This window comes from Stomoxys calcitrans, chromosome 3, assembly GCF_963082655.1.
Source record: "Stomoxys calcitrans chromosome 3, idStoCalc2.1, whole genome shotgun sequence".
Classification (NCBI taxonomy): domain Eukaryota; kingdom Metazoa; phylum Arthropoda; class Insecta; order Diptera; family Muscidae; genus Stomoxys; species Stomoxys calcitrans.
The window spans coordinates 194,898,251-194,924,076 of record NC_081554.1 but is presented as its reverse complement, the minus strand read 5'-3'; the positions used below and the strand labels follow the sequence as shown (position 1 = coordinate 194,924,076).

Below are 25,826 nucleotides of genomic sequence, written 5' to 3'. Positions count from 1 at the left end.
AAGTTTAAGCACAATGATAAGAGGCCTCCCTTTTTTCTGTCTAGCCCGAACAGCATGCGGCATAGCGACACCACTTGTTAGAGAAGATTTAACATTTAACTGGCGACATTTGTGAGATACTTTGCCATGTAAAAACTTCTCCCCAAAGAGGTGTCGCTCTGCGGCACGCCGTTTAGACTCGGCTATGAAAAGGAGGTCCCTAGTCATTGAGCTTTAAATTGAATCGAACAGCATTCATTGATTTGTAAGAAGTTTGCCCCAGTTTCTCAATGGAATGTTTATGGGCAAATTTGCATTTGGATACATCTCAAATGTAGCCAGCACTAGTTAGGGGATAACCACCGTGAACATTTTTCTGATGTTCACGCCGGGATTTGAATCCAGGCTGACATGCTAATCCTAAATACCTTTTATTTGAGCCCCATATTGCCATGATCAGTACATAGGTCTAGTTTGGGGGTGTATAGGGGGTGAGGCGTACACCCCGATACTTGGTTCAAAAATGGATATTGTATTCGTGCTTTACTCTCAATTTTGAGCTCGGTAAAAATGTCCTCGGTCCCAAAAGTGGACACAAAATTTGTTATCTACTCCTAATTACCTTTCATTTGAATCCCATTTTGTGCTGAAAGGAAGACATTTCGGATATCAAATTTTGGTTTTAGGTCACTTTAAGAGTAAAAACAAAATTTCGCTTGAGTTTCACCACCCATTTCTTAGATATGACGTTTTTGAAAATTATTGGAAGGGGGAGGGTCCGCCCACCTTCGGATATCGAAAACTGTAGTACCCCAGTTTACCCAAAGGACCATTCTACACTTTCCGTGAAAGTTTCAAGAACATCGGTTCAGCCGTTTTTGAGTCAATACAGAACATAAAAAAGAAACTGACATTGACTTTTATAATAGGACTAGTTGTATCAGGCCCGATTTGCTGCGATTTCATTAATACCACGCGAAAAATAAATTACCATATCTCCCCAGTACAATTTGTTGTACTACCAAATACCTTTTATGGAACCATGATTGACAAATATTCATATTTTGGGAGGAGTTTTGAGGGGTAGGCAACTCCTATCACTTGAAGCTCATTTTTAATACCATACTCGTTATCTACTCCCGAAATCCTTTTATTTGAGCCCCATATTGCCATGATGGTTCAACATGCCCACCTGGGAGGGTTTTGGTTTTGGGGCGAGCTCTTTGGTAACTATGCCCAATTTTTAATATTCGATAATCGTATTCGTTCTCTACTCTCGAATACCTTTCATTTAAGTAACTTATTTTCCCAATCGGTCCACTTTGATTTTGGGCGGTTTTGGGCTTGGGACGGAACCCTAGATACTTGGATCCAATTTTTATTACCATATTCATAATCTACTCTCGAATACCTTTCATGGGGTTCCTATATTGTCTAGATCGGTATACTTTTTATTTTGGGCGGTACTATTGATGCAACGCCCTAGGTAAATGGATCCAATTTTTGACACCATATTCGTATTCTACTCCCGAAAATCTTTCATTTGAGTCTCATATTGTCCTAATCGGTTCACTTTGAATTTTGTTGGTACTTTTGGGCTAGTTTTGGGCTTGGGACGGCTCGCAAGGTAGTTGGACCCAATTTTAAATATTATATGCATACTCTACTCCCAAATACCTTTCATTAGAGTCCCATACTGTCCCAATCGGTCCACTTTTAATTTTGGGACGGTTTTGGGGCTGTGGCGGCCTCCTAGGTTCTTGGAATCAATTATTAATACCATATTCATATTTAACTCCCAAATACCTTTAATTTGAGTCCCACATTATCCCAATCGGTAAATTTGTTCTGCTGGGTAGTTTTTAGGGGTGGGAAGGGCTCTTAGACACCAAAAAAATAAATTTTTATATCAGATTTGTATTATACTTATAAAGACCTTTCATTTGATACCCATATTGGCCAAACCAGTAAAAGAGTCATGTTGGGTGGTATTTTTGGGGGTGGGGGAACCCCCGAAACTTTGTGTGACATTTCAAGGCCTAGTTCGTATTCTACTCTTAAATATCTTTCATTTGATACCCATATTGTCTCAATCGGTTAACATGTCCGTTCGGGTGGGGCGTCCCCCCAGGTTAGTCGATCCAAAAATTGTATACCTTTTTCGTGTTTTTGGGGTACCATACAAAATTTCGCCTAAATTGGTGCTTCCATATCCGAGATACGCCGTTTTTGAAAATTAAGTTAAGGGGATATTAAGAAATATTGCCCAAAGTGGTAAAAGTGTCCCGTTGAGTGGTGGTTTTGGAGTGGGGGACCCCCCGACACTTATTATGACATTTTTATGTAAAATTCGTACTCTACTCTTAAAACCCTTTCATTCGATACCCATATTGTACCAATCGGTTAACATGTCCGTTCGGGTGGGTTTTCGGATGGGGCGTCCCCCCAAGTTATTCGATCCCAAAATTGTATACCTATTTCGTGTTTTTGGGGTACCATACAAAATTTCGCGTAAATCGCTGGTTCCATCTCCGAGATACGCCGTTTTTGAAAATTAAGTTAAGGGGATATTAAAAAATATATCCCAATGTGGTAAAAGTGTCCTATTAGGTGGTGTTTTTTGGGGGTGAGGGACCCGCCGACACTGACATTTTTTTGCCAAGTTCGTACTCTACTCTTAAAAACCTTTCATCTGATACCCATATTGTCCCATGCGATGAACATGTCCATCCGGATGGGTTTTGGGATGGGGCGTCCCCCCAGGTTATTCAACCCCAAAATTGTATACTAATTTCATGTTTTTGGGGTACCATACAAAATTTGCGTAAATCAATGCTCCCATCTCCGAGATCTGGCGTTTTTGAAAATTAAGGAAAGGGGGAGGGTCCGCCCACCTCCTTCGGATATTAAAAACTATTTCCCAAAGTGGTAAAAGTGTCCTGTTAGGTGGTGTTTTTGGGGGTGGGGGACCCGCCGACACTTAGTGTGACATTTTTATACCAAGTTCGTGCTCTACTCTTAAAAGCCTTTTATTCGATACCCATATAGTACCAATCGGTTAACATGTCCGTTCGGGTGGGTTTTCGGATGGGGCGTCCCCCCAGTTTATTCGACCCCAAAATTGTTTACCAATTTCATGTTTTTGGGGTACCAAACAAAATTTGGCGTAAATCTGTGCTCTCATCTCCGACATCTGGCGTTTGTGAAAATTGGGGTAAGGGGGAGAGTCCACTCACCTCCTTCGAATGTTTTTTTTTTACTTCTTCAGCCCCTGGAAGCCGCAATTTTTTCCGATTTGCCTGAAATTTTTTATAGAATGTTCTGTTAAGACTTCGAACAACAGTTCTAAGTACGGTCCAAATCGGTTTTTAATCTGATATGGCTCCCATATAAATCGATCTCCCGATTTGACTTCTTGAGTCTTTACGAGCCGCATTTTTTGCCCGATTCGACTGAAATTTTGCATACGGTGATCTGTTAAGACTTCCAACAACTGTGCCAAATACGGTCCATATCAGTCTATAACGTGATATAGCTGCCAGGTAAACCTGTCTCTCGATCATCCGTGTTCGGTCCCTAGGAGCTTTAATTATTAAAGTTATGCCCTTCAACTAAATTTATTTTGTTTAAATTCTTAGCAGATGGTGGTGGATTCCCAAGATTCTGCCCAGCCGAACTTAGCACGCTTTTGCTTGTTTTACTTTTATTTTCGAATTTAGGTTAAATATATAAATTCTCATTCTTTATTGTTATTACTTTAATTTTTTATTATTTTTTCATTTCAACCTTTTTTACCTTCCCTTTCGAAATTGAATTACCAGATCTTTTGAAATTGAATTTACAAAATTTACATGTCAAGTGCCAACAAAGCATGACAAATAATTACAAATGTTTAGTTACCATTAGTAATGGTTAGCTGGCAACATATCTCCGTTGCTGGTTGCCTTGCTACTGCTGTTGCCGGAGGGCGCAAGAGCTTTATCAAAGCGCTTGCCACAACACAACATTTGCTGTGGACGCAGTATGCTGTTGTCGCTACAAAGAGGTGTGCCTAGGGCGAGTGCCAACATGCATAAATAAAACAACAACGATGACAACAAATACTCATCTGTCTGTCTGTCTGTATGTGCGACAGTCCAGATAACGACAGCACATACTGCATACCAACCACCTACGAGATATGTTTATACTGCATGGCTAACAAGAATTACCATGGGCCAAGGAATGTTAGTGCCCCACTGCATACACGGAGGCAGACAGACGGACATGGGAACAATTTGAGCTGGCCTTAGCTGGCCATGATTTTGGGGCAATGTTTAGAGTTGCCATTTGTTTCAAATGTGAGTGGCTTTGAAAATAGGTCTGGGGCCATTTAATAAAAAAAATTCTTAAAAAAAAACTTTTATGACAGCTATATCGAAATATGGACTGATCTGGACCATATTGCAGAAAGATGTCGGGGGGTCTAACTTAAGTCACTGTTCCAAATTTCGGCGACATCGGACAAAAAAAGCACCATTTTTGTGCACAAAACCTTGAATCGGCGGATCGGTCTATATGGCAGCTATATCCAAATCTGGATCCGTCTGAGCCAAATTGAAGAAGGATGGCAAAGGGTCAAACAGTACTCTCTGTCCCACATTTTGGAAAAATCGGACAAAAAATGTGCTTTTAATGGACCCAAGAACTTAAATCGAGAGGTCGGTCTATATGGCAGTTATATCCAAATCTGAACCCAGATAGGATAGGCCACATTGAAAAGGGATATTGACTGGCCTAACACAATTCAATGTACCAAATTTCAGCAAAATCGGATTATATATGTGGCTTTTGCGCCTAAGACCCTTATTCGGCGGATCGGAAACAAAGGCTATAAAATTTTTTGGTATCGGGAGGGGGCGGACCCTCCCCTTAACCCAAAAAGTACTACCCAAAAATTAAAGTAGACCAATCGGGACAATATGGGATTCAAATGAAAGGTATTAAAGAGTAGAGCACGAATTTAATAATAAAAGTTGGGTACAAGTACCTGGGGGGCCGCCCCAGCCCCAAAACCCCTTAAAATAGGTTTAGTTGGCGATCATGACAATATGGGACTCAAATGAAAGGTATGCGGGTGTAGATAATGAATCTGGCATACAAATTCAGATTACGAATATGGTCAGAAAGTAGGAATAGGCTTTATCATTTATTGATGACGATAGGGGGCGGACCCTTCACCGTTACCCAAATTAAAAGTCGACCGATAAGGACAATATGGGCATCAAATGAAAAGTATGCGGGTGTAGATAATGAATCTGGCATACAAATTCATGTCGAAGTATAGGGGGTCACCCCACCCCCACAAAAACGCCCAAAATGGACACATTAACAAATCACGGATATATGGTACTCGATTTGTTTGTTCCGTATAGCTTAAAAACCGGCAGAATTGATTTTCTCGAAATTTTCGCATATTTTGTAGGTTGGTATAATTTTTCGGTATCGAAAGGGGGACGGACCCTCTCCCTTATGCCAAAACACAACTCAAAATCTAAAGTGGAAAGGTATTGTAGAGTAGAATACGAATATGGTATTTTAATTTGAGTCTAAGTCTCCCCCAAACAGACATATTGCATGTTCATTTCAATATGGGGCCCACCTGAAAAGTATTCGGGAGTAGATTTCTAATCTGACATACGAATTCAGATCGAAGTATAGGGGGTCATGCCACCCCTCAAAAACGCCATTGGCCCCTTTATGACTATATGATACTTCGATGAACCGATTTTCTTAAAATTTTTATAGATTGTGTTCGCTTGTCTGGAAGGAAGCATAGGCTAAATAATTTTTTAGATATCGGGTGGAGGCGGACCCTCCCCTTTATCCCAAAAACGCCACCCTTATCCGAGAGTGGTCCGATGGGCACAATAAGGCTATCAAATGAAAGGTATAGGATAACAGAAAACGAATATGGTATTAAAATTTGGGTTCAAGTACCCAGCGGAACTTCTAGGTGGCGCTTTTCCTCCTAAAGAAACGTCAAATGGGATGTTTGACCCATTAAGACTATATGGGACTTCAATGAAAAGTATTTGAGAGTAGAAAACGAATTTGATATCGAATTTTGGAGCCAAGGGTTTTGGGATACGCCCTAGAGCACCACCCTAAACTGAACTTCATGACTTCAATGAAAAGTATTTGAGAGTAGTAAAACAATTTGATATCCAATTTTGGAGCCAAGTGTTTTGGGGTACGCCCTAGAGCACCCCCTAAACTGAACTTCATTTCCGTTTCTTCAAAGTGCCGGTGGCCGCCCCAGCTCCAAAACATCCTCCAAACGGTTCATATTTACCGGCCATGGCAATATGGGGATCAAATTAAAGGAATTTAGAAGTGCACTACGAATTTGATATCCATATTTGAGTCGAAATGTCTGAGGGGCCATCCCTCCCCTAATGAGAACATTACCCTAAGGAAGAACATTACCACCAGGTACCAAGAAGAGGTAACTTCTCACACATCAATGAGTGCTTTCCGATTTAAGTTTAAACTCAATGATAAGGGATATTTTTATAGCCGAGTCCGAATGGCGTTCCGCAGTGCGACACCTCTTTGGGGAAATTTTTTTAAATAACCATGCATGACATTGTACCTGGCAAATGTCACCAACATTAAGAGGGGATAAAGACCGCTTTGTCCGATGTTTTCGCCAAGATTCGAACGCCTTCAACGTTATAGGCTACAATGGCACGAATTCGATATCCGCATTCAGGGCGAAGTGTTCCCACCCTAAAAAGATATCAGAGAGTTAAAGAAGGCGCAGCGGAGCGGGCCCGGTTCGACTATTATCAAGATAAACTTCGATATAGCTCATGTTCGAATTTTACCTGCTTATGAACGACAAAAGTATCTGAGCAAAGTTTCAGCTCAATATTTCTAGTCTTAAAGACTGTAGCTTGATTTCAACAGACAGACGGACGGACATGGCAACATTTTCTTAGATTTTTACTACGATAAAGAATATATACTTTTTAGGATCGGAAATGGATATTTCAATGTGTTGCAAACGGAATGGAAGTGGGTATAATAAAATTATTTTGTATCTAAGTTTGAACAAAATTTAAACTCTACAATGTTTTTGTGAAACATTACCTAGGCAACACTGCTTGGAACCCATCCGCACCCACTACCATTGTCGGTCGTCATACAGCAGCAGTCCAAACAAACCATTGTTAATGATGTGTTAATAAGACCCCTCCCTCTGCCTCCTATTCCCGGTAACCTGTGTTGGAAATTGCGCTATGGAGATGTAAATAAATTTGTTCATCTGTCCAATCGCATGACAGCGATCATAATAACATTTTTCACCGGAAGCGAAAATCTGTTCAACAAAAAAAGTGAAAAAAAAAAAACACAAACCAAAACGAATGATGTCAACACATCACCATTCGCAGTGGTGATGGTCCATATTGTCAACTTTATTGCATTGGAAGCATTATTTTCCTGACCCATTTCTGTTTACCAACATACACTTTTGCTTTTCCTTAAGCGCTTACCGAACAAAATGTGTTTTAGTCTTGGTTGTATTGTGAGGCCGCATATAAAAAACCGAAGCTTGAATGCTGGCAGTAAGACAAAAAACCAAAAAACAAAACCTATTGCATTAGTTTTTCCCATTGCTCCTCTACGCCATAAAGCAAAAAACTTAGAAAAGGTGAGAACTACTTTTCTGGCAGGTGCTTTTATATTGGATTTTATTTATTTTTTTCCATTTCCTAGAATTTCCTGAAAAAACAACTGCTGCCGAAAAAAATTCTAAATTTAAGAGAAAGGAAGACAAAACACCTTTGGCTATACAAAAAAAAAACAAGAAAGGTAACAAGGAAGAAAGGAGTAAAAGTACATAAAGAAGTTTTAACTTAAGCTAGGAGATAGTAAAAAACTCTAAAAGCAGACATAAGCGATAATATAATCTCCTTTATTCGTTTTTTGTTCCCTTTCTTCAGTATGAGAAAGGAGACAAAACGGCTTCACAAAAAAACGAAAAACGAAAACAAAGAAAATTCTTGGGAAATTGTAGAAGTTGAGCAGGGAAATATTAAATTGGCATAAAAAAGCATTATAGCTACTGTTGCACTTTCATCCCTACGTTTTTTGCTGCTGCTACACTTCCTGCTGTTGTGCATTAACTCGAACACCAACAGCACTACTACTACAACTACTACAACTACTGTAACAAGAACACATGTATATAGGACTAGAAGGCACCTTGGGATTAGGGAACAAAGTGTTGTACGGTATTGTGTGACACTTGTAAGACACAGACAGCATAAAACATAGCGGCGAAACATGGGGTGGATTCTGGTTAGGTGAATCCTAGGGTGGATGAAAAAGCTTTTTTTTTATAAAATTTCGAAGATTTTTCTTTTAATTTTTTTTCCATTTAAGGATGAATATTGCCAAATTGAGTGCAGATCGGTTACAAATTGTGTTTATTACAGCCTTATAAGTGTAAATCGGGCGATACATATATATGGGAGCTATATCCAAATCTGAACTGATTTTGATGAAATCTGACAGATATGTTGAGATCAGTAGCAAAACAAGCCGTGGAAAATTTTGTGCAGATCGGTTGAAAATTTTCGCTACTACGACCATTTTAGTGCAAATAGGGCGATACATATATATGGGAGATATATCTAAATCTGAACCGATTTTAATGAAAAGTTGCAGATATGTTAAGATCAGTTGCAAAACAATCCGTGACAAATTTTGTACAGATAGGTTGAAAATTGTAGCTTCTGCGGCCATTTAATTGCAACTCTGGCGATACATATATATGGAAGCTATATCTAAATCTGAGCCAATTTTCATGAAATTTTGCAAATATGTTAAAATCAGAACAAAACAACCCATGCCCAATATTGGGCAGATCGGTTGAAAATTGTAGCACCTAGGGCCATTTAAGCGAAAAACGGGTGATACATATAAATGGAAGCTATATCTAAATCTGAACCGATTTTGATGAAATTTTGCAAATATGTTTAAATCAGTAACGAAACAGTTCGTGCCTAGTTTTGTGCAGATCGGTTGAAAATTTTAGCTACTGCGGCCATTTAAGCGAAAATTGGGCGATACATATATATGGGAGATATATCTAAATCTGAACCGATTTTGATGAAAATTTCCAGATATGTTAGGATCAGTAACAAAATAATTCATGACCAATTTTGTGCAGATCGGTCGAAGATTGTAGCTGCTAGGGCCATTTAAGTGCAAATCGGGCGATACATATATATGGTAGCTTTATCTAAATCTGAACCGATTTTTATCAAAATCTACAGGATTTGTCCTTGGGCCAAGAAAGTGATTTGTGTGAAATTTCGTGATGATTGGATAACAAATACGACCTGCACTTTGATTACAAGAATACATCGACTCACAGACGGAGATGGCTAAATTGAATCAGAAAGTGATTCTGAGTCCATCGGTATACTTATCAATGTGTCGAGCTCTTCTCCTTCTTAGCGTTGCAAAGAAATGCACAAATCTATAATACCCTGTATCACAGTGGTGGTGTAGGGTATAAATAGGAAACAAGTAAAAAGGCAATAAGTTCGGCCGGGCCGAACTTTGGATACCCACCAGATCGGGTATATATATAACCCACAGTGGTCTATATGGCAAATCTGCACCGATCTGGGCCAAATTGAAAAAGGATGTCGAGTGGCTTAACGCAACCCACTGTCCCAAATTTCAGTAAAATCGGATAATGAATGTGTCTTTTATGGGCCTAAGACCCTTAATCGGAGGATCGGTCTATATGACAGCTATATCTAAATCTGGACCGATCTGGGACCAAATTGAAAAAGGATGTCGACTGGCCTAACGCAACCCACTGTCCTAAATTTCAGCAAAATCGGATAATGAATTTGGTTTTTATGAGCCTAAGACCCTAAATCGGCGGATCGGTCTATATGGGGACTATATCAAGATATAGTCCGATATAGCCCATCTTCGAACTTGACCCGTTTATGGACAAAGAAAGAATCTGTGCACAGTTTCAGCTCAATATCTCTATTTTTAATGACTGTAGCATGATTTCAACAGACAGACGGACAAACGGACGGATGGACATGGCTAGACCGTCTTAGATTTTTACGGTGATCAAGAATATATATACTTTACAAGTCGAACCGGGCCCGCTCCGCTGCGCCTTCTTTAACTCTCTAATATCTTTTTAGGGTGGGGACACTTCGCCCAGAATGGGGATATCGAATTCCATTGAGTTTAAACTTGAACTGGAAAGCACTCATTGATGAATGAGAATTTGCCCCATCTTGGTTCCTGATGGTAATGTTCTTCCTTAGGGTAATGTTCTCATTAAAAGAGGGATGGCCCCTCAGATATTTCGACTCAAATATGGAGATCAAAGTCGTGCTGCACGTACAAATCCCTTTAATTTGAGTCCCATATTGCCAAGGTCGGTAAATATGGAATTTCAACAAAATCGGATATTAAATGAGGCTTTTATGGGCCTAAGATCCTAAATCGGTGGATCGGTCTATATGGCAGCTTTATTCTCCCCAACCCCAATTTGGCACAGGTCAGTCCACAGGCACTTTGCCCTCAAATAAGATTTCAAATTCGTTCTTTATACCTAACAGAAATGAAGTTCAGTTTAGGAGGTGCTTTAGAGCGTTCCCCAAATTACTTGGCTCCAAAATTGGATATTAAATTTGTTTTCTACTCTCAAATACCTTTCATTTGAGTCCGATATAGTCATAATGGGCCACATAACCCCTTTGACATATATGTTTAGGAGGAAAAGCGCCACCTAGACATGAATGTAAATTTTAATGTCATATTCGTAATCTACCCCTTAATACCTTTAATTTGAGTCCCGACCTAGCCATGGTTGCCTTATATGCCCATTTGGGGGTATATGGAGTTGGGCGACCTCCCATTACTTTTACTTATATTTTTGCCATATTTGTAATCTACTGCCTAATTCATTTCATTTGAGTCCCATATTGACGTGAACTTCGAATATATCTATTTAGAGGAGTTTTGGAGTTGGGGGGCCCACCGGGTACTTGGAAACGCGTTTTAATACCATATTCGTTTTCTGGTCTCCCATACCTTTTATTTGATACCCTTATTGTGCCCATCGGACTACTTTCTGATATAGGTGGCGTTTTTGGGGTAAAGGGGAGGGCCCGCCTCCACCCGATATCTAAAAGTTATTTTGCCTATGCTTCCTTCCAGACAAACATACACAATCTATGAAAATTTTAAGAAAATCGGTCCAGTCAATTATCATATAGTCATAATGGGTCTAATGGCGTTTTTGAGAGGTGGCATGACCCCCTACATTTCGATCTGTTTTCGTATGCATGATTAGAAATCTACTCCCGATCACCTTCCATTTGAGCCCCATATTGAAATGAACGTCCTATATGTCTGTTTGGGGGAATTTTGGGGTTGGAGCGGCCCGATGGGTACTTAGACTCGATTTTTAATATCATATTCGTATTCTGCTCTCAAATACCTTTCATTTGATACCTTTGGCATAAGGGGGAGGGTCCCCCTTATGCCAAAAACACAACCCAAAATCAAAAGTGGACCGATCGGCACAATATAGGTATCAAATGAAAGGTATTTGAGAGCAGAATACGAATATGATATTAAAAATCGAGTCTAAGTACCCATCGGACCGCCCCAACCCCCAAAACTCCCCCAAACAGACGTCCCCCTTCCCATAACGAAAAAATATATTGCCTATGTTTCCTTCCCGACCAACCTACACAATATGCGGAAATTTAGAGAAAATCTGTTCTGCCGTTTTTCAGTCTATACGGAACAAACGAACCGAGTCCCATATATTCGTGATTGGCTAATGTGCCCCATTTTGGGCATTTTAGTGGGGGGGTGGGGTGACCCCCTTTACTTTGTCATGAATTTGTATGCCAGATTCGTTATCTACTCCCGCATACTTTTCATTTGATACCCATATTGTCCTTATCGGTCCACTTTTGATTTTGGGTGCAGTTTTTGGGGTAACGGGGGAGGGTACGCCCCCTTCCGTTTGTCAACAAATTATAAAGCTTATTACAAGTTCCTGACCATATTCGTTATCTACTCCCTATTACCTTTCATTTGAGTGCCATATAGTCTTGATAGTCAAATAAACCTATTTTAAGGGGTTTTGGGGCTTGTACCCAAATTTTATTATGAAATTCGTGCTCTACTCTTGAATACCTTTCATTTGAATCCCATATTGTCCCGATCGGTCCACTTTTATTTTTTGGTAGTACTTCTAGGGTAAAGGGGAGAGTCCGCCCCACCCTTCCGATATCAAAAACTTATATAGCCTATGTTTCCTTCCAGATCAACCGACACAATCTGTGAAAATTTCAAGGAAATCGGTTCAGCCGTTTATACTAATCTAGTCATTCCGTTTTTTACACCTTGAAATATGGATCTGGGACCCCATAGCGGGCAAACGAATGGCCCTTTTGCAATCCCCAGCGTCCTACATTAATAATAGTATGGCTATAGCTCCCATATAAACAGATCTCCCGATTTGACATCTTGAGAACTTTTAAGGCGCAGTTGTTATCCCATTTGGCTGAATTTTTGCACTAAGTGTTTTGATATGACTTACGATTGCTGTGTCAAGTACGGTCCAAATCGGTCCATAACTTTATATACCTGCTGTATAAACCCATCTCCCAAATAGTCTTCTACGGCCCCTTGAGGATTCAATTTGTGTCTGATTTGGCAGAAATTAGGTACTTTAAACACACAGACGTCTTCAAGTAAGTTTGTTTGTGGAAACTTTTTACGGAATCTATGGTGGTGGGTTCCCAAGAATCGGTCGGGCCGAACTTAGCACATTTTTGCTTCTTTTCTTTTAAAACTTTGTTGTAGGTAGACTTTTACAAGAATTTTTTTTTTTTTGGTGAAGTCGATGAATGTTTGAGTTTCTAGCATTCAAAAAGCAAGAAATTTTGAATAGCTGTCATCAAACAATAGGCTAGTATAGAGTAAATTGCCAACAAAAACCCAAGAGTTAACAAAAACTTCCATACAAATGAAACGCACTGATATGCGACAAGTGAATGAACCCATAAAAAGATCATGGTAATCCTTACCCTTTAATGTCTGGCATAACATAAGGAAGCCCATAAAAGAAAAACAGTAACTCCTGCTCTTGTAAAGAAAACTTACAAGACACTCGCGCAGACTTAGACTATGGTGAGTGGATGAATGGGATTGGCGTACATGGAGAAAGAAAGGCTTTGAGAAGAGGAAAATACCTTAGTTAGGTGTCAGTAAATGTGTGTTAAGTATGTTCAAAATCTGCCCTAAGGTTGTGCAACAGCCTAGCAGCAGCTTAAGAAGGGTGAAGGGTGTGTGACAGGGAGCAGGGGCAGGTTAGCGCATTCCTTTGAGTATGCTGTGTAACAAATGTAAGCCATTGTTTGGCATTGCCACTCTGTGGCATACGCAGAGGCATGATAGGCGGTTCGGAGCAGGGGTTAAAGCAAAATAGTAAAGTTTTTCATAGTCATTAACAGAGACGGGGGGGTTGAATGTATAAGGAGGGGTCAGAGAATTCCCTATTTGCAGCGTAGAACTAGACAAATAGTGAAGGAAACCACTTTCTGCTGTTGGCTTTTAAAACAGACGGTATATTGAGCACCTCTATAAAAATGGAAGCCATATTCATTTTGTCATGCAGTAGGTAAAAATTTTGAATATTGGCATGGTTTTGATATAATTTTTTTACACCCACCACCATAGGGGTATACTAATCTAGTCATTCCGTTTGTTGCATCTCGAAATATTCGTCTAAGACCCCATAAAGTATTTCTATTCGTGATCAGCTTAAAAAATCTAAGGCGATCGAGCCATGTCCGTCCGTCTGTCTGTTGAAATCACGCTACATTGAAATAAGAATAGAGATATTGAGCAAACACTTTGCACAGATTCCTTTTTTATACCCTCCATCATAAGATGGGGGGTATACTAATTTCGTCATTCTGTTTGTAACTACTCGAAATATTCGTCTGAGACCCCATAAAGTATATATATTCTTGATCGTCGTGAAATTTTATGTCGATCTAGCCATGTCCGTCCGTCTGTCCGTCCGTCCGTCCGTCTGTCTGTCGAAAGCACTCTAACTTCCGAAGGAGTAAAGCTAGCCGCTTGAAATTTTGCGCAAATACTTCTTATTAGTGTAGGTCGGTTGGAATTGTAAATGGGCCATATCGGTCCATGTTTTGATATAGCTGCCATATAAACCGATCTGGAGTCTTGACTTCTTGAGCCCCTAGAGTGCCGAATTCTTATCCGATTGGAATGAAATTTTGCACAACGTGGTTTGTTATGATATCCAACAACTGTGTTAAGTACGGATCAAATCAGTCCATAGCCTGATATATCTGCCATATAAACCGATCTTGGGTCTTGACTTCTTGAGCCTCTAGAGTGCGCAATTCATATTCGATTGCAATGAAATTTTGTACAACGTGTTTTGTTATGATATCCAACGATTGTGCTAAGTATGGTTCAAATCCGTCCATAACCTGCTATTGCTGTCATATAAACGGATCTGGGGACTTGACTTCTTCAGCTTCTAGAGTGCGCAATTCCTATCCGATTTGGCTGAAATTTTGCATGACGTATTTTATTCTTACTTTCAACAACTATGTCAAATAAAGTACAAGTCGGTTCATAACCTGATATAGCTGCCATATAAACCGATCTGGGATCTTGACTTCTTGAGCCTCTAGAGTGCGCAATTCTTATCCAATTTGAATGAATTTTGGAACGTAGTATTTTGTTATGATATCCAACAACTGTGCCAAATATGGTTCAAATCGGTTCATAACCTGATATAGCTGCCATATAAACCGATCTGGGATCTTGACTTTTTGAGCCTCTAGAGGTCGCAATTATTATCCGATTTGCCTGAAATTTTGTACGACGGATTCTCTCATGACCATTATTATACGTGTTTATTATGGTCTGAATGGGTCTATAGGCCGATACAGCTCCCATATAAATCGATCTCTCTATTTTACTTCTTGAGCCCACAAAGGGCGCAATTCTTATTCGAATTGGCTGACATTTTACACAGGTCTCCAACATATAACTTAATTGTGGTCCAAACCGGACCATATCTTGATATCGCTCTAATAGCAGCGCAAATCTTTTCTTATATCCTTTTTTTGCCTAAGGAGAGTTGCCGGGAAAAGAACTCGACAAATGCGATCCATGGTGGAGGGTAGATAAGATTCGGCCCGGCCGAACTTAGCACGCTTTTACTTGTTGTCCATAAGCGGGTTAAGTTCGAAGATGGGCTATATTGGACTATATCTTGATATATAGACCGATCCGCCGATTTAGGGTCTTAGGCCCATTAAAACCCCATTTATTATCCGATTTTGCTGAAATTTGGGACAGTCAGTTGTGTTAGGCCCTTTCACACTCTTTTTATACCCACCACCGAAGGATGGGGGTATATTCATTTTGTCATTCCGTTTGCAACACATCGAAATATCCATTTCCGACCCTATAAAGTATATATATTCTTGATCAGCGTAAAAATCTAAGACGATCTAGACATGTCCGTATGTCTGTCCGCCTGTCTGCTGAAATCACGCTACAGTCTTCAAAAATAGAGATATTGAGCTGAAACTTTGCACAGATTCTTTTTTTTTGTCTATAAGCAGGTTAAGTTCGAAGATGGGCCATATCGGACTATATCTTGATATAGCCCCCATATAGACCAATCCGCCGATTTAGGGTCTTAGGCCCATAAAAGCCACATTTATTATCCGATTTTGCTGAAATTTAGGACCGTGAGTTGTGTTAGGCCCTTCGACATCCTCCATCAATTAGGCCCAGATCGGTCCAGATTTGGATATAGCTGCCATATAGACCGATCCTCCGATTTAGGGTCTTAGGCCCATAAATGCCACATTTATTATCCGATTTTGTTGAAATTTGGGACAGTGCTTTGTATTAGGCTTCTCGACATTTTTCTGCAACTTGGCCTAAATCGGTCTAGATTCGGATATAGCTGCCATGTACACTGGTATCTCGATTCAAAGACTTGGCCCCATAAAAAACGCATTTATAATCCGATTTCATTGAAATTTGACACAGTCACTTTTGTTAGGCTTTTCGACATCCGTGTCGTACATGGTTTAGATCGGTTTATTATTTGATATATAGCTACTGCACTTATTAGTATTTGGTCCAAATCGGAACATATTTCGATATAACTGCTATGGGACATAAGGTTTGCAATTTTTACCGGATTTTGATGAAAGATGATTTACATATATACCCGAGGTGGTGGGTATCCAAAGTTCGGGTCGGCCGAACTTAACGCCTTTTTACTTGTTTCGTTTGCGTGGGTCGTCAACTTTGAGGGGGTCCGTTTTTACTATACGTTTGTCTCTCATAGTAGTTCTCATAGTTTTCCGGGGGCGGGTTACTGGCCTAGCGCCCCAACCGCATGGATTTTGTGGGGTTGCACATGTATCCCTCGTTGTGGCGGGCCGCTTGCTCCAAGATCCGACGCTAGCCTCCAGCCGCCCCTAACCTGGGAACATACCTGATGTTGGCCATTGGATCGAGTGTCATTGGCACTCAGTATTTAATTAAGAGCCAGTGCCACCTGATTCCTCACTGAGTCTCTCCCTTCGAAAATTGCTGACTGCCCGCGGCCGAATTTGCAGTTACTCCGCATAAAAACGGAGCTTTCCACCATCCGCAACCCGGAAGCTTAGCAGAAAGCCCGGTAGCTTTCAGCTAAGCTTCCCGTGATAACGATGGACACCACACTGAGTCAGAGCTCAAAGTTCCAGCATGTGTGGTGCTCATAGTTATCCCGTGTCGGCCGTAAATGGGAGCTAACCTAATATAGCTCCCATTTAAACCGATCTCTTGATTTGACTTCTTGAGCCCCTGGAAGCCGCAATTTTTGTCGGACTTGGCTGAAATTTTGAATGCGTTGTTAGTTACGACTTGACCTGATATAGCTCCCATGTAAACCGGTCTCTCGATCATCCTTGTTCGGTTTTTAGAAGTTGTAATTTTTACTGGTTTGACAGAAATTTGTTAAATTGAATAAAATTTTGTTAAACTAAATTTATTCTTTATAAATTTTTAGCAGAATCCATGGTGGTGGGTTCCCTAGATTCAGCCCGGCCGAACTTAGCACGCTTTTACTTGTTAAGTATTTCTTTATTAGGAAAAAGGTTATCATATCCTTCTATGATGCTGAACGCCTGGACTCGCATCAGAGCGAGAATATTAGAAAAATATTTTCTGAGGTGGTTTTTCAATCCTAATGTGGCGACATTTGAGAGGTACTATGCCATGTAAAGTTCTTCCCAAAGAGGTGTTACACTGCGGCATGCCGTTCGGACTCAGCTATAAAAAGGGGGCCCCCCGCATTGATATATGACAAGTTTGCCCGTATTCCTTAATGAAATGTTTATGCTCAAATTTGCATTTTTTTTTTTGTTTATTAGGGGATTTTGGGGATTTCGACAACGTTTTGGGAATACAGCTTTAACCTTCATAGCATTAAAGAATTATAGCCAGAACGTTTTTAGTTGATTTTTTGCCTCTATATGCTATACACTTCTCACAATGACAAACTTACCGATATCTCTTCTCAACTCAGCTCACCCAATTGTAAAATTGTATTTACCAGACTTTCTCTTTAGCTGGGTATACAAATCTCTACCTATGCCACAGCTAAAGCCGTTTTAATGCCATTTGCTTTTTAGTACCAATGTTTATTCTGCACACGAAGCGCTGATGTTGTATTGTCCTTTGTCTAACATTTTGCCTTTTGAGTTCTCCCATTAGGCCATGTGACAACAATGTGCCCAGCAGTCTACTGCAGCATACTGCCTTCAACCACCCTAAGTAGGGGGGGAGTGCGGTGAGGCAAGACAATTGATATTAGCAAATGGCCAACATTTCGTGACGTTTTTTCTTTTTGCCTGTTTCATTATGGCACAGCCATTGTTAAAGGACCATTTTAATTTTTAATTATGAAAAACAAAGAAAACAACAACAAAAATTAAAGCCAAGAAACGTATTTTTGTAGAGAATTTCTCATTTCCTTTCGGCACATTTTTCTATTTCCTCAAAATGTCAAAATGCTGTACCTCTGTTGGCAGATCCCTGCCCTTGTGCTATTTCTATGCTTGCAGCTAAGAGTAGTGACTCTGTGCGACTTAATGGCGGCAGTTATAAATTGAAAAAATTAAATTTTTATAAGCCCTCGGAAGAAGAATTGGTAAGTGGAGAGAGAGAAAAGCTGCTGAATCGAAGAAGGATGTTTTGAAACAAAAGCTGCCATAGGATTTCGTGTTTCTTTTACTATTCGTGCCCAAGCGGCAAAGTCTGCTTCCGTTTCCTTGGCTCACTTCAACAGACGAACTTCGTTGGATGGGTGTGAGTGTGGGTGGTGTAGTTGTGTGACAGAGTGCATCTGTAAATGTTTAACGATTTTTTCGAATCTGGAAAATAAATCTCAACTCAACTCAACTCAAGTACAAGTTGAACTGAGACGATTACCGGCAATGGCTAAAGTTGGCAGATTTCCTATCCATTTAGCAAAATATTTCTTACGGTTTCTTCTAGGTCTTGTGTTTTTTTTTGGTATTGGAGCAATAGTAGGCAGAAACTCTTGTATAAGAAAACAATTTTTTTTGCCTCTAAATAATGGAGGTGGTGCCCTTTGTTTCTCACATTTTCTTCTTGTAGTTCGTACTGATGATGATAAGAAGTCTTAACACTACATTCTGTTTTAACATGGCTGATAACAGGGCTTTAATCATGTGAAGTCGCAATGAAGAAAAGCATATTTAAGCCAAAGTGAAATAAAGGCCAAATGGCATATGTTGACATTAAAGGCCGGCTATGGAAACACTATCGCATAGAATTGGTTTTGTTTTTCGATATGGATAGGAAAGTATTAAAGCCATTGATGGGAATTTTGTGTTTATTTATTAAAAACATTTCTCTTTAATGTATAGTAGCCATTATTTGAAGAGTTTTTATATGAAAACAAGTAAGGACAGCCTAAAGTCGGGCGAAACATACCTTTTGCCACCCTACACCACATTGGGTGTGCACGCTAAGTTGTAAGAACTGAAACTTGCTTACATTTGAAATGTAGAATTGGGGCATATCGTGTCTCAGAGAAAATCGTTGTGCAAAATTTTAAGAAGATTGTTTTACAAATTCATTAACAAAGACCTTCAAACTGGATATCGGGGGAAATATATATATGTGAGCTTTAACGAAATCAGAACATATTTTTATTAAATTTACCAAAGTTCAGAACAGTCATAAGAAAAAACTTTGTGACAAATTTTTTATGGATCGGTTGTTAAATGACCAAATTATTGCCATATTAGTCCAAATCGGATGAGCTATATTCAAATCTGAACCAATTTCAGCCAAAATCCGCACATTTTGTTATAGGGCATAATAAAGCGTGGTGCAAAGTTTTGAAAAGATCGGTTGATAAATGGGATTGTAAAGGCTGTAGAAGTTAAAAATGGGCGATAGATATATCTCGGAGTTATATCTAAGTCTGAACCAATTTCTATAAATTTCACTTGCACTGTCGAGACTCATAAGAGACTCCCTTGTACCAAATTTCATGAGAATTGGGTCTTAAATGACGATATTAGTCCAAATGGGACAAACACATCATATGGGAGCTATATCCAAATCTCATCAGATTTTTTCCAATTTGAATAAGGTTAATCCCTAGACCAATACAAGTAAAAGCGTGCTAAGTTCGGCCGGGCCGAATCTTATCTACCCTCCACCATGGATCGCATTTGTTGAGTTCATTTCCCGGCATCACTTCTTAGGCAAAACAGGATATAAGAAAAGATTTGCTCTGCTATTAGAGCGATATTAAGATATGGTCCGGTTTGGACCACAATTAAATTAAACCGTGAAAATGTCAGCCAATTCGAATAAGAATTGCGCCCTTTGGGGGCTCAAGAAGTAAAATAGAGAGATCGATATATATGGGAGCTGTATCGGGATACATACCGATTCAGACCATAATAAACACGTATGTTGATGGTCATGAGAGGATCCGCCGTACAAAATTTCAAGCAAATTGGTAAATATTGTGTTGCCCAAAAAGTAATTGCGGATTTTTCATAAAGTCGGCGTTGACAAATTTTTTCACAGCTTGTGACTCTGTAATTGCATTCTTACTTCTGTCAGTTATCAGCTGTTACTTTTAGCTTGCTTTAGAAAAAAAGTGTAAAAAAGTATATTTGATTAAAGTTCATTCTCAGTTTTATTAAAAATGCATTTACTTTCTTTTAGGGCAACCCAATAATTGCGACCTCTAGAGACTCAAGAAGTCAAGATCCCAGATCGGTTTATATGGCAGCTATATCAGGTTATGAACCGAGATGTACCTTACTTGACACAGTTGTTGAAAGTAAGAATAAAATACGTCATGCAAAATTTCAGCCAAATCGGATAGGAATTACGCCTTCTAGAAGCTCAAGAAGTCAAGTCCTCAGATCGGTTTATATGGCAGCTATATCAGGTTACGTACCTATTTACGCCATACTTAGCACAGTTGTTGGAAGTGATACCAAAACACCACGTGCAAAATTTCTGTCAAATCGGAAGAGAATTGCGCCCTCTACTAGCTCAAGAAGTCAAGACCCCAGATCGGTTTATATGTCAGTTATGTCAGGTTACCGACCGATTTGAACCATACTTGGCACAGTTGTTGGAAATCATAACAAAATATTTCGTGCAAAAATTCATTCAAGTCAGATAAGAATTGCGCCCTCTAGAGGCTCAAGAAGTCAAGACAAAAGATCGGTTTATATGACAGCTATTTCGGGTTATGGATCGATTTGAACCATACTTGGCACAGTTGTCGGATATTATATCGAAACGCCTGATGCAAAATTTCAGCCCAATCGGATAAGAATTGCGCACACTAGTGGCTCAAGAAGTCAAGACCCCAGATCGGTTTATATGGCAGCTATATCAAAACATGGACCGGTATGGCCCATTTACAATCCCAAACGAGCTACACTAATAAGAATTATTTGAACCATATATGGCACAGTTGTTTGTAGTCATAACAAAACAAGTCATGCAAAATTTCAGCCAGACCGGAAAAATTGTGCCTTCTAGTGGCTCAAGAAGTCAAGATTCAAGACCGGTTTATATGTCAGCTATATCAGGTTATGGACCGCTTTGAACAATTTTAAGCACAGTTGTTAGAAGTCATAAAAAACACCTCATGTAAAATTTCAGCCAAATCGGAAAAGAATAGCGCCCTCTAGAGGCGCAAAAAGTCAAAACCCCAGATCGGCTTATGTGACAGCTACATCAGGTTATAAACCGATGTAAACCATACTTAGTAAACACCTGGTGCAAAATTTCAGCCCAATCGGATAAGAATTGCGCCCTCTAGAGGCTCAAGAAGTCAAGACCCAAGACCGGTTTATATGGCAGCTATATCAAAACACGTACCGATTTGGCCTATTTACAATCCTTACTGACCTACACTTATAAAAAGTATCCGTGCAAAATTTCAAGCGGCTAGCTCTACTCCTTCCAAATTTAGCGTGCTTTCGACAGCCAGATGAGCAAACGGACGGTCAAAGGGACGGACATGGCTATATCGGCTTAAAATGTCATAACGATCAAGAATATATATACTTTATGGGGTCTTAGACACATATTTCGAGGTGTTACAAACACAATGGCGAAATTAGTATACCCCCATCCTATGGTGGAGGGTATAAAAATGGTACCAATTTCGGTACCAAAATGTACAAAATTGGAATAGATCATTTATTCATCCATCATGTACCTACATGCCCAAATTCGGACCTATAGTTCCAACATTAAATAAAATACCAATATTGGTACCAAAATGTTCGAATTGTGAACATGTCATTTAGTCGCCTATCATATATTTCAAAGTTTAATCTTCACGCTAAGTTTTAGACCTCCAGCTCCATCTGCGCAAAAAGTACCAAATGGTGCCAATATTGGTACCAAAATGTACGACTTGTAAAAACATCATGGTCACCCGTCATATTTTACCTAGCTATACAAGCATGCCAAATATCATGCCTCTAGCTTCATTCGTACCAAATGGTACCAATTTTGGTACCAAAATATAAGAATTTTAAATAGATCATTAAGTCACCTATCATATATTTCCAAATTGTACCTAAGTGCCAAATTGTAGACCTCCAGTTCCATCTGTAAAGAAAGTACCAAATGGTACCAATTGCGGTATTATTGTACGTTTTCTCTCGTTACCGGTACTATTTTGATATTTTTTTTGGTACCTAAAGGTACAAATTTCCAAAAACTCTTTCACGGTAGTCACCCAATTAAGGATGACATAGTGGATCTAAATTCTAAAATTTAGAGCTCTAGTTTAATTTACAAAAGAGAGTACCAAATAGTACCAATTGCGGTACTAAACGTGTTATGTCTCCCACTATCGGTACGATATTCAAACATTTTTTTACCAAACTTTATTTTCGATACGCTGTTTAATTTGAGCCCAAGAACATGATTCTAGCCCTTTCCGTTCGCACTGGGCAAATGTGTACCATTTCGTACTTTTTAGTACCTAAACGTACGAATATTACCAAATTCAGCCTTAACCAAATCCAGCAATCAGACAGTCACGCAACTGTTTTATAGGTATAGATATCCTTGGTAAGTATTGGTCAAAGTACTCTATAATCTAATATAGCTCCCATATAAACCCAGCTGCCTATTATTCTTCTACGTCCCCTAGAAGTTTAAATTTTTGCCTGATTTGGCAGAAATTTGTATTGGAAATATTTAGCAGAATTCATGGTGGTGGGTTAGCACGTTTTTACCTGTTGTTTAAAATTAGATGTTACTAATCTACTGTGATAGGATTCTTAATGTTTGAAAGCATAACCCATACACACATCCGCATTATTGAGCATGCGCACCATATTTTGATCAAAAATTTGTATACTGCCGTATACTAGAATCATTTTTGAATCTCATATTTCAATTTAACTGGTTTTTCCATAAGATTATCTAATTTCTCCAAGGATTTTTAATCCTAAAACTCTCACAAACCTTTTTGTGCAAAACTTTGATTTATTTAGCATATCGAGATTCTATCCCAAATCGGCTGTCACAAAGTTTTTCAATTAAACTTGGGGAATTTTTCAAATTTTCCCCAGAAAAAAAAGCAAAAGAGACATAAAACTTGTACAAACTTTATGAGAAGGCGTTGAACAAACAAAAACTTGTCTCCCCCTCCTCCACAACATTAAGTCATAAAATCACCTCCTGACTGGAGGTCCCTTATGCCATGACATATGCAATGCATTCGCATATTTGTTTAACGGAAATAAAATTTAACAACGGTAGTTCGTGTCAAGGAAGGAAAATTAGGTGATGAGGGAGTTTTGCGGGGGTGGAGGCAACAAATAAAACAAACAAATAAACAAACAAACAGGCAACAACGAAACAGGATATAAAAAATTTTAAGGAAATGTTGTAACACATGAAAGGCAAAACTTGGGTATAAAACGTTAAGCAAAGAAATGTGCCTTTGGGCAAAGAGTTAGACGAAATAGTTTTTAAGGTATCAAAGAACATTGCCTCAATGTCATAATTGATATATTATTAAGTGCATATTTAATTTTAATACAAATATTATTATGAGAGTTAATGGGTGTTTAAAAGAAAGAAGTAACTGTTAATACTATAAAATTTTTAATTTTTAAATTTATTTTTTTTAATTATTTTTATTATTTTTAAATTATTTTTAATTTTTTTTAAATTTTTATTTTTGATTTCGTTTACATTAAACTTACTTGAATAGCTTCATGAGTCCCACATTTGTTGGCGTATCCTTAAAAAAGCATGAGATAATCCTTTTCCTCTTCTTTTGTTTTTTCTTGTTTATTGGTGGGATAAGATGGCTTTAAATTGGTCCTTGTGTTTTTCTCAGGCTATACGAAATTGTCAACACTTTTGTTTTGTTTCGTTTTTGGTTTTCTTTTGTTTTGCTTTGTCAAAACTTTTTTTTTTTTTTGGCAGATTTGTGCTGATTTATAACGGCTCTTTTGCTAAGATTTTTGTTTACACTTCTTTTTTGCAACAATATTTCATTTAGGGCACACGCACACGCACAATTTTTTTTTATAAATTTATCTTTTTTCCATTTCAAGTTAACACATTACACCTACACCACCCACATATACAGGATACCAAGTGAATTTCATTTTCTTTGGAGATGAGAGAAATTTTAATTTTATGACAAATGTCCTTTGCAGTTATGGATTTGGTTAAGAACTTTTGTTTGGGGAAATTTGAAACATCATACACACACACACACAATATCTTAATGGCAGGGCAATCAAATGCTTAAACACATACACCCACACACATACAACATAAAACTTTGGCTTGAAAAAATCGTAAAGAGAGATAGAGAGGCAGAGAGTAAGGTTTCCAAAGCCCCTAAGGTTTTTGTTAACAAAAACCTTTTCTTATGTATTTTTCTTTATAATTATTTTTTTAAGTTTAATTTTTTTTCTAATTTTTAACACTTTTTTCTTTTCTTTTGTTGTTGTTGTTTTTATTATTCAAAACCCTTTTTTTTGTTATTATCACACACCGGCTTTTACGCAAAACACATGTTAACTCGTTTAACATCACTTGAAAACTAACGTTTCATACTCACGCACTTTCGTATAAAGCTCTCTGAGGCACGAGCACGAGCCGCCTTAGCCTAAGCACGAAAGGCCAATTTACGATTAACCTGTCACCCAGAGAGTTATTCAAACACACACAAAAAGATTGAGAGCCAGAGCGGCAAAGTAACAAAGAAAAAAACACCAACTTTAGCCTTTATGCGCGCTCCCTGCAGAGGCACACATTTGACCAAAACTTGATAGTAAAACGGAAGGAAGTTGTTGGAAATTCACCTCACAATTGGTGAGCATTATTGTATGAGTGACTGATAGTAGTGGCTCTCGGTTTTTCGTTTTTTTTTTTTTTATTTCTTTTGTTATTGCACAACCGATTGGCTTACGCAGCAGCCTGGTTTTGTTTAATGTTTCGTTATTTCATCAATACGTATGTATGTGTGTACACCGAACGTTTATATGTCTCTGACCAGCGTTCAACCCAACAACCTTCTTGTTGCATTAGCGGCACCACAATGACTGAATTGATAAGCAAAGCAGCGCACACAAGAAGCCCCCCAAAACTGAGACCCATACACATGTATGTGTGCTAACAAAGTGCAGTTATGCTGATGAGTAGTGGTGAGTTGCCAGTGGCTCCATTGGCATTTACCAACTAAGCAACATGATGAGGGCAACAATGTTGCTAGGGCATTACATGTTAGCAACATTTGTTGAAAGCAACACTTTTCAGAAACTTTGTTGAGAAGGAGAAATGCATTCTGATTTATATGGGTAAGAGATCGAAAACTGTTTGGTGGAACGGAGACTTAGGCAGATTTCGAGGTATTTTTTAACAGATAACAAATAAAGCCAAGCTGCCTGCGGACTGTGAGCTGTGCAGGGAGTCGCCAGACAAGTATTTACAAGAGCGAGGTGATATTTTTTAAGAAGGCCTAATTTATATGTTTTTATGAGTCGATAGAGAGAGTGAGGAGGCTACCGTTGCGCAGAGATTAGCATGCCCTCCTATGACGCCGAACGTCTGGGTTCAAACCCCAGCATGAACATCAGAAAGAACTTTTAGCGGTTGTTATCTCCTTGAGTTATCTTGGATGGGAA

At 38.9% G+C, this 25,826-nt stretch overlaps 1 protein-coding gene across 1 annotated transcript in view; it reads right to left on the bottom strand.

The window, feature by feature from the left end:
- The window catches only part of LOC106084506 (ADAMTS-like protein 1), a 206,898-nt gene extending 181,672 nt beyond the window's left edge, over window positions 1–25,226 (bottom strand). The window contains exon 1 of the mRNA XM_059365112.1: window positions 23,889–25,226. Within this exon, the coding sequence (XP_059221095.1) occupies window positions 23,889–23,902 (14 nt within the window). The 5' untranslated portion in view covers window positions 23,903–25,226. The remainder of the gene's footprint in view (window positions 1–23,888) is intronic.
- Window positions 25,227–25,826: the final 600 nt, after the last annotated feature.